The sequence below is a fragment of the Limulus polyphemus genome, unplaced genomic scaffold (genome assembly GCF_000517525.1).
Source record: "Limulus polyphemus unplaced genomic scaffold, Limulus_polyphemus-2.1.2 Scaffold72, whole genome shotgun sequence".
Classification (NCBI taxonomy): domain Eukaryota; kingdom Metazoa; phylum Arthropoda; class Merostomata; order Xiphosura; family Limulidae; genus Limulus; species Limulus polyphemus.
In genome coordinates this window covers 692,046-702,670 of record NW_013665682.1, presented here as the reverse complement: position 1 = coordinate 702,670, position 10,625 = coordinate 692,046, and the positions used below count along the sequence as shown (strand labels likewise).

Genomic DNA, 10,625 nt, shown 5'->3' with positions numbered 1-10,625 from the left:
ATCACCACCCACCGCCAACTCTTGGGCTACTCTTTTACCAACGAATAGTGGGATTGACCGTCACATTATAACGCCCCCACGGCTGAAAGGGCGAGCATGTTTGGTGTGAGAGGAATTTGAACCCGCGACCCTCAGATTGCGAGTCGAGTGCCTTATCCACCTGGCCATGCCGGGCCAAAAATGGAAGGAAGGGGGTTGTGAAGGGCCACCAGAGGGGCTTCTTGTTTAAATTTATTCATACTAAAAATAATATCATGAAACTGATGTGACGCAGCTGTGGATATTGGTAATAGAACTGGATATTTGTTTGAGTTCTATAGTAACAGTGTTATCAGTAGTACTAAAATGTTATAGTTAAACTTTTCCAACTTTACATGTTAGTTTTTAATATTTATACAACTTACGTTTAAACTACTTACTTCTAATTTTATATCATGAATTTTAAAAATTCATTTAAAACAGTAAAATACATGGTTAAGTTTGGGCATTACAATATTCAGTTAATCCTTTAAGTATTAAAAGTAGAAAACTTAAATAGTTTCATAAATAGTTAATAGTATTTTGTTCTTATAAAACTATATTTTCATACACACACTACCGAGTGCAGCTGGTATTTGACAGTTCTTACTTGTGTCTAGGGTCGTAGGTAGGAGACAGAGTAACATTAGTAAGGCAACCACCAATAGAAACTGGAGACTTTGGAGCGTCAGGCTTATAAACGAAGGATCCAAGTCCTATCCAAGATGATAAAGCTAAACCACACAACAATCCAGAAACTGCTCCCTAAAAAATGTGCAATTAAAATGTTTTCTTTAGCTGAAAGGTGAGATGTGGTGACTAAAAATGCTTGTCTATAAAGATAAAAAGGAAGCTTTCATTTAAAATCGTGGAGTGAAGATTTCCATTTGATGTTACTATGTACGACATTTAAAAATGGTATTTGTGTATGGATATCTGAAGAAGTCTCTCGTTTTATATATGCGGTTGGTTATACTAGAAATGTAAATTTCTCTCTTGTATCATCACAATTATCTGATATATATATACAGAATATCCTTGAAACCAGGAAAATAACACCAAAGCCCATTCTTTAAAAATGTTCAAACTGTTCAAATTAATGTAGCAATTATCGTATCCTCATACGTATTAATTGTAAGAAATATATAAAGACCTTTTCGCATAAAAATGGCATAATATTAGATATTTCTACAAACTATAATTAAATTAATAAAAACATATAAATTTCGAAAGGAAGTTGCAGATTTTAAATGAAACTGAACGTAAGAAATAGATATTTCCACACCTTTGAGTTGGCCCATGGACAAAACATTCCTAAAGTAAACAAGCCAAGAAGAGGACCTCCAAGTATTCCGTTGAAGCTCCATGCTGCCTGAAACATTTAAATTAAAATGTATAAGTGCATATAAGTAGTATATTCTTCCACCTTCAGTCTTTATTTTCATCTAAAATTCTTGCATAAACACAATTACTTTTTAATGTGATTTTTTTATGAATATAGTTTTACTATTAGGAATATTTTGTATTGTTATCTTATTCCTTGTAACTAAAATTAACTTATCCTCTTTTCTTCTATCTTCAATCTAAATTTTCATCTAAAATTCTGGAATGATTACCATTGCTTTTTAATGTGATTTTTTATGAGTACAGTGTTACAACAATTTTGGCCAAAATGTTTGCATATTTTGTAGCCAATAAGATCATTATTATTAATAAAGAATACAAATATACATTTAACGCTGTCAATCTGAGATATGCATGTTATATTAGACATCTACTTACGTAATTCCTAAAATGAGACAGATTCTATGGCCATCATGAACGATTTATTAGAACAGCAAACAATATTATCAAACACCTGTAGAAATATATGTAATTCACAATTTCATCTATCACAACAGTTTCTTTGTAGTTAAGCGCAAAGCTACACAAAGGACTATCTGTGCTCTACCCACCACGAGTATCGAAACCCGGTTTCTAGCGTTGTAAATCCGCAGACATCCCGCTGTGTTACTGGGGGTCTAGCACAAAAGAACCTTACCAAAAAATTGTATAATGACAAAATATATCATCAACTTATTATAAATAGTGTATGTAACCTTATATCAGTTCAAATTAAACATTCAATACTTGGATGATCTTCCTCGTACTGTAATAACCTCCACAAGGCGATGAGGTTATTGATGTAATCCACCGTGATTTCATCCCAACTATTCACTAGAAGGCGCTACAACTCAGCTACAGTAGCTGATTTAGGATCGTGGTTAGCATTTTTTGGGCTTAGTTTCATCCAACAGTTCTCAACGGGATTACAATCTGTTGACATTGCTGACTATGGCAATCTTGTAACATCCTCCTGAAAGAGATAATCCTGTGCAATTTGTACACTGTGGGTAGTGGCATTGTCATCCTGGTTTGTTTGTTTGAAGTTAACCACGAAGCTACACAGTGGGCTATCTGTGCTCTATCCACCACAAGTATCGAAACTCACTTTCTAAGGTTGTAAGTCCGCAGACATACCAATGTGCCACTGGAGGGTTTGTCATCGTGGAGCACAAAGTTATTGTCAAACCTTTCCTTAGCATATGGGAGAAATATCGTCTCCATGTTATGCCTGTAGAAGGCACCATTAACCTTTACTTGGAAGCTATGAAGAGCAATTTTTCCACCATGACGAATAGCTGCCCAAACATGTACTGCACCGCCTCCTGGGTGTTTCCTGTGAGAAAGACAGTCTTCCCTCATCTGTTATCTAGGCATAAAAGAACATTAATCCTTTCATCATCTTTAAAAATCTGGAAACAGAACTCATCTGAAAAGATGACATGTCGCCAGTGTCCTAACTGCATGCTATCTTACCCAAGTAACACAGTGAGGGTGGCAAATTCTGGTTAATATCGGTTTGCAGATAGCCCTTCTTGTAGAGTAACCTTGTTTGGTCAGGCTCCTGTTTACTGTTCTTCCGAATATTCTGGAATGAACGTGCTCATGCCGTTCCTGATCAAAAACACGGTCATCTCGGGCAGTAGTTTTTTTTGGCTTCTACCAGTAGTCCATCTGTTCTCCAGACAAACGACGAACACGAATCCTAACATCAGCTTTAACAAGCCATATACAGGAGTCATCTAAAAAGATGACATGTCGTCAGTGTCCTAACTGTCAGTTGGCATGCTGTCTTGCCCAAGTGACATGGTTAATAACGGTTTGCAGATAGCCCGTCTTGCAAAATAACCTTGATTGGTCAGTTTCTTATTCACTGTTCTTTTGGATACCCTGGAATGAAGGTGTTCATGCCATTCCTGTTGTAAGGGATTGCGAGACTTCTTTCGACTTTTACTTGTAACCTGACCAAAACACGGTCATCTCAGGCAGTAGTTTTTCGAGTCTACCAGTTGACTTTTCTGGATCGATGTTTTCTGTAGTACGAAGACATTTCAAGATTTTGGATACAGTACAATGGGGGTACCCTACAGTTCTGGAAATGTCCATTTGCTTCATACCATTTCTGGACAGTCAAACAATTTGCACCCTATAACTTCTGGCACGTGAAGAGGCATGACTTTACACCAAGTACAGAGAAATTGTCTGAACAAAGCGTGGATTTGTTTCGACAAATATTATACCAAAAGCACACCCTTTTATACAAAACAAGTGTAAGTGTTTTGATGAACAAATGCTCAAAACAACTTATACAGATCAGAATAACAATTCGTATATGTTTGTTTGATCATAAGCTACCTTTTCTATTACTACTCGGGCATTCACTCAATAACTACTCCACGAATATAGACAATAACATCAATATAGAACAGTATGCAAACATATTGGCCAAGACTGTAATTAGCTGTACTGATTACCGGGTTCATTTTTAGCTTCGCTCTAAGTACATAGCTTACTTGGATCGGAAGTTGTAGTTATAAATAAATTAAGAACTGGTTAAATATCTCAGTGCAAATAATCAAAAAGGTTTAAATATATATTTATTATATATATATACCTAAAAGTATAGGCCGTTCGCTTATCTGTGGTATTAGAAAATTTATTACTAAATATTTAAAAGTTTAGTAGACTTGACATCAACGTCGCTCTTATTTCAGCTACATTTTAACATTATAATAAATGTCTCATACATAGGCTTCGTTCAAAGAAAAAGAAGTAAGCATGATATAATTTGTTTTCTGCTCTTATCGTATCAAAAGTTTAACTAGTACGTACGAAAACGAACCATTTATAAAGAACTAATTCAGTTTAAAGATAGATCGAAGTAATCTAGAAGGTTAAAATTAAAGCTAGCTTTTGTGTGGTTATGAACAAAACATACTTAATTAATTATACATCACATGCATGAAGATGAATACCAAAATAGGTGAATTACTTACTCAAATTATATAACGAGGTTTTGTTTTCTAAACCCTAGAATCTTTGCAATTTGGATTTACTTACTCGAAACTGAGTTAAAGATCTGAGAGGATCTGGTCATACTCAATTATTATACATGTAGAACACGTTTTTCTTTATGATAGATCATTAGAACATGAGTGGTCTGCCGCGGTCTACAGATTAGTATGCATGGATGCGGATCAGGAAGTCCAAGGTTCGAGTCCAAGATATGCCACTGAACAAGCTTTGCTCTTTCTAAATAGGCGCGTTAGAAAGTAACTACTAATACCGTTATTCAGTTAAGAGTAGCCATGTAAGATGTGGGTGTTGATGATTGGTTAACTTTCCTTTATTCTGCAGTTTCTAAATTAGGGACAGCTATGCCTGACACTTGAGGTCTTTGATATGGCCGCTTAGGCAATTTGTCACTTAACATATCGTTTAGTTGACGAGATCAAATACTATAACATTGATCGAGACCTGTTATATTTAGTGAATTATTCAAAACAAAGTATAGACTGAAGCTATGAAGTATATTTTAAATTCAAATATAGATTTTGTGGCTCAACTAATTCTGTTTATCTATTAAAGTTCATAAACATGTTAAATGTGTGTTTACCTGTAATATGTCTCCTAGCAGTTGAACTACAGCTACTAGTAAGATTGTAATTACACCATACAGAAGAGCTGGAAAGCGTAAAAAATACTAATATAGAAGGTTAATTTTGAACAAATTATATTCAATTAAATCATTCACATAACAGAAACTTAAAAATAATTTTAAATGCATAAAGATGATGACCAGTTATCGAGAATCGACACAAATTTTACTGTCTCTTTAATGATTTTAGTAAACGAAGACTTTCATACTTCTCCTAGTACCAATTACCCCCTCAATAAATAAATGCATTTAATGGATAATAATTTATCTGGCATTAATAGATACAGATGCTGGACGTATCATACACTCTATAAAATTCAGAAAAAGTTTCAAAAAACAGCTAAAACGAAATAGAAAAATATGAAATATAACAACGTTTCGCCACGTCTAACGTGGTATACGATCAAGAACTTAGCACAACAAAATTAAACTTTGTTATGTGTTTAAATATTTCTTCTGTAATAGATTTTTCTTGAGCAAGTAAATCCTTTTGACAACTGGCAAATAAAATCCATTTTGAAAACCGTGGTCCTAAAATGCATACTGGACTTTACGCATGAACGTATATCATAATTACAAAGTTTGAACTCACAAGAACAAAAAGCCACTAGCAAATCAAATCTACTCAGAAACGTTTATAAAAATGCCCCATTAACATTAACAAGATATTCGTTATTTCAGATTAAAAAATTCCAAATATCCTATAACTCCACCATTTACAGTTGAAAAATAACATGGTTTTGAAATCATTTATTCAAGGTTATTTTGGTTAGCAATTTTCCAAAAAAATACAACAACAACAAAAACAGTGGTTGATTGATAAGTACAGAACTATACAGTGGGCTATGGTGGTCTGCCCTCCGAGCGTTTCGAAACCCAATTTTTGGCGTTATAAGCTTCAAGGCTTATCGCTGAACGAGCCATGGGAGTGGGATGGCGAAGTGATTAATAGTTCAATAAATAATTAAAATGTAACATAAAGGTGATAATGTCGAATTTTGTTAATCTATATATATATATATCTTTAAATACTCTTTTTTTTAAAATACATTAAAATCGATTAATGTATTACACATTGTTACGTTTTAGAATTTCAAATGGTCTGAAACCGAACTAAATGATACTTTAAATTTAGTAGTTAAATTATACTTTGAATTTATATTTAAATTTATACTTTGAATATATAGTCAGTTTATGATATTCACTAACAAAATTGATACACACAGTTTTTTAATACAAATACGTTTTCACATACACACAAGAATACAAGTTACAGTAACAGTTATTACAAATAGTTATTACAAACAATGATTTATAAACAAAAGCTTCACAAACTTACAAGCAATATAAAGTCTTCTTTCCAGTCTGGAACTTCTTTGATATCTTATCGAGGGTTCCCGATGATCGAGATAATTACGAGTTGATGTAGGTACAATTTGCATAACAGAGAGCTAGCTAGCTTTGTACCTCGTTATTTACCAGCCACACACGCCGATTACAGGTCGAGTTTCGCTTACTGCTGACATTATATAATATCTTTGTGAAGGTACAGATGTCCGATATGAATCCACTGACGTTAAATGATTTGTAATGTTTGAACTTTGTAAATGCTCCTGGTCAAATAGCTGAAGTTTTCCGAATGATAAGCGTTATAACAATCACAGTTATAGCTTCCAAAGTTTATAGCACACTGACTATAGCAAACTAATAATAGATACTCTCTTTGTTTGGCACGTCGCGTTGGTTATATTTATAGGCGTGTGGGGGCTTTCTAGAAATTTTAGTTTTACGTAACCATACTGAGCTATATTTAAGCATTTATGTACATACATATTTTGTTGATTCTTACTCTCGAGAATCTTCTACAACTTTGGAGAATAGGGAGGAGTTTCACAATACATATTTAACACTATAAGCTATGCATGTTTCTAAATATAAACTTAATCTAAATAAACGTTGATATTAAAATAAATACATAATAACAAAATATATGATAAAAAATTCGTTACACACATAAACATTTACTTTCTTTGTAGAATGTAAAGAACAAATTAATAATTTCCTTTCTGATAAGAAATACGCATCTAGCGCTCTTAATTCGTGATCGATTTTCAGTATTTAGAAGCTTCAACTGTGCAGATTATTGAAGAGAATGTAGTAAATGTGTGTTTATGTTTTCTATTAACTAGTAAAACAACTGTAACTGTTAAAAATCTTCATTTATTTTCGTTCAGTACTGATTATGTTATGTACTAATTCTTTGAATTGTAAATATTTTACAGTTTTTTAGTTATTTTCTCAACACCTACCTAAGCCTTTAGTTATCCTTATAGCCCACAGCTCTGACACGTCTTTTTTAATACAGGTCTTTATGATGTCTTCTAATGTTACTGCAGCCAGGGAGTTGATTGCGGAGGAAAGAGTGCTGAAAGTATGTTAGCGCATCATTTAAGTTTCGTTAATATACCATCAAATCCAAAAAAAATTATGAAATGTTCAAGACTTCATGTGAAATAATCTCATTTACCTGTATTCACCTACTATATTAGCATACAATCATTTAAGCGATTTTTGCTACAGTGTTTGAAACTCCTCTTGCACATGTATGACGTTATTATATTTTTAATACAGCAATAAAAGTACCATTTTGAAATATGTGCAACAGTGTTGCTATCTGTCGCGTGTAATGTTTTTAATGTCCAAATAAAGTTTTGTAACTTCGAAATTTCTACAGAGGCATTAAGAATTCGATGAAGTTATGAAAGAAAGACTTTGCTAAATTAAAAAAAATATATTTATTGATTTTATATTTTAATAGTGTCACAAAAAGTTGTTTTAATATTTTATAAAAGCAAGGTATTAGTAAAATATTCGGAAAAGTTTTGTTATGTAATTCACCCTTTATGCTTAGATTTTGTTGGGCATAAGTATTGTATGATCCACTTACTGACATTTCATACTTGTAAACAATAATAAAAATATCAAATAGACATATTGAAAACTGCATCATAAAACAGTCGCCCCCAGTGGCACAGAAGTATGTCTGCGGACTTACAACACTAGAAACCGGGTTTCGATACCGTGGTGGGCAGAGCACAGATAACCCTTGTGTAGCTTTGTGCATAATTAAAAACAAACAAGCATAAAAGAGTCACATTTATAATGTGACTTGATAGTCTTGTCTAAAAGGTTGGTTTTATACATAAAGCTACACACAATGGTCTGCCTCTGCTATGTGCACCCCATGTATCAAACCACGATTGTAAAACATTATAAAACCTCAGACTTGCCATTGAGCCACCAGGTAGAGTCTGGCTAAATAGAAGAAGTTCCTTATCGGCATTTCATGTTGAATATATTTACAACACCTACCTGAGGGCAGCACTGAATACACCAGAAACAAAAAGTCCAGGTAGGCCTGGTAAATATCCTAAAACATCCATCATGAATAACGGAAGTAACTAGATACAAAATAAATCAAAAGAGGAGGCAAAGTTTGATATTTGGAAATAAACTAAAATTTACTAGCTTTTCGAGTAAAAAAATCTTAAACTTCCAGGATAAATAAAAGAAGTAACATCTCCAAACTTCACGAATGTGAAAGAAACTTATTGTTTTTAATTAAATCAAAACTTATATAATTTAACGTAAAGCTTTTAAAGTTCTAACACTAATTGTTCGTTTTATCATTATACGAATCTTTAAGAACTAAAAACTGAAATTACCTAGACAAAACACCTTAAGAAACACAATACAAGAGTTAATTATTTTTAACACCTGCCACACGAGCCAGCCCAGCATCTTTTAGTACTGAGATTAGAATGATCAACAGATTCGTTACAACTTCTAAAACGAAAAAAAAAAAATAGATAAAACCCCAACTAAATATTAATGAAAATATGACATGATGCTATCTATATGGTTTATACTATGGTGGTACCATACTGGGTATTATATCATCCTTCTTATATTTGCTTCTCACTGCAGAAATGGCATTTTAAATTTGAGAATTGCTAGGGAAGTCATCTTGTAACGGATCATGCATCTTCTTCAACTTCAATACTGCATCTTTGGGCTTTACTGTGCTGTCAGTTTTACAAAATATTGAAACTAATGATTTTTTATATATGATTCCAATCCCCCTAGTTCAAGAAAACGATTATTGTGCCCGTTTGTTTATGTTTCGCTGTCAATGCAGTAATAAACTGACGAATCTCCGATTTAGCTAGTATATCGAATCCATTGAGATATCTTCGAATGAGCTCTTCCCTCATCCTACCTAGATCCAAGGTTTAGCTTAATCGCTACATTTAAACATCACATCCACAACCACATCTAGAACACTTCAAGCATGTTTCTCTACATCGTTTTACTTTACATTTACAAGTTAACTTCTCTATATTGACTCTCATGGTCTCGGGTCAGATCACGGGCCTGGTCCAGTGAGCTAGACCTCAAAAATAGTGCCAAACGTCTTCTTTTTGTTTAATAAAAACAACTCAAACTTTTCCGGAACGACGTTTTTGGGAGGGGGGATTCACATCAAATAAATGGAACATACCAATTATCTTTAATGAAACTCGATATGAAAGATAAAGAAACAGTGGAACACCTATATAAAACCGCCCTTCATAAACACAAGGCACGTAAGAAAATAAAATCACATAAATGTTGGACCAAAAGAACTCCATCTATCATTAGACTTTTTGCTGACCACTTATATCATTTTCGTGTAATTTACACTACCTTTTAATTTGATTATTCTAGGTATTTAAAACTACATCATATCTATGTAATATCCCTCAAAGGTGTAACAATAAAATAATTCTGTACTAGCTATAGAAATGCAATAGATACGCAAACTACCTGATCCGGGGCATTGACAAGTCCAGCGGTGATGGGGTCACATTCGTGATATCTACTGTAAATAATAAGTCCGGCAAAGCATGTAGCTGTTATAATAATAAACCCGCCAAGAAGGTTGATCCATATCGTTCTTGGATAAAAAAAATGACAAAAGTAACGAAAAGTAAGCCTATATTGTTATAAAAAATAAGAAATTAAGTTTCCTTTTAATAACGAATAGAGTTGTAAGAAACATGGGGAAAGCTCAAACTTTCTTTAACTGAACAAAACTAAAATATTAAGTATGATATTTAAACTGTTTATTTTTAGATGTGATAGAACACACGAGAGATACATAGGATAGCATTTCTACTAACTTTTCATTGGTTATAATTTCGTATCGTAGCGTTTTCCTTTACTAAAATAAAGTTTAACATAAATCTCAGCTTTTTTTGCAGTATAAAAACGGGAGAAGAAGGGATAACTAAATCAGTATATGGACAATAGAATATTGGTATTTTTGGGTAACTTTTGTTTCCTTGATATAGAGTAAGTAGATAAACCACTAACTAAAGATCATTGAAACCGTCGGTAATGTTTAACATAAAAACGGGAGAAGAAGGGATCACTAAATCAGTATATGGACAATAGAATATTGGTATTTTTGGGTAGCTTTTGTTTCCTTGATATAGAGTAAGTAGATAAACCACTAACTAAAGAT

At 33.2% G+C, this 10,625-nt stretch overlaps 1 protein-coding gene across 1 annotated transcript in view; it reads right to left on the bottom strand.

Moving 5' to 3' along the window:
* LOC106466095 (sodium-coupled monocarboxylate transporter 1-like) overlaps positions 1-10,625 on the bottom strand; it is a 24,252-nt gene that overhangs the window by 2,335 nt on the left and 11,292 nt on the right. Inside the window, exons 5-11 of the mRNA XM_022394645.1 lie at positions 10,434-10,473; positions 9,926-10,055; positions 8,432-8,520; positions 7,369-7,484; positions 5,018-5,085; positions 1,304-1,390; positions 629-783 (exon numbers count right to left, since the gene is read on the bottom strand). Of these exons, the coding sequence (XP_022250353.1) occupies positions 629-783; positions 1,304-1,390; positions 5,018-5,085; positions 7,369-7,484; positions 8,432-8,520; positions 9,926-10,055; positions 10,434-10,473 (685 nt within the window). The remainder of the gene's footprint in view (positions 1-628; positions 784-1,303; positions 1,391-5,017; positions 5,086-7,368; positions 7,485-8,431; positions 8,521-9,925; positions 10,056-10,433; positions 10,474-10,625) is intronic.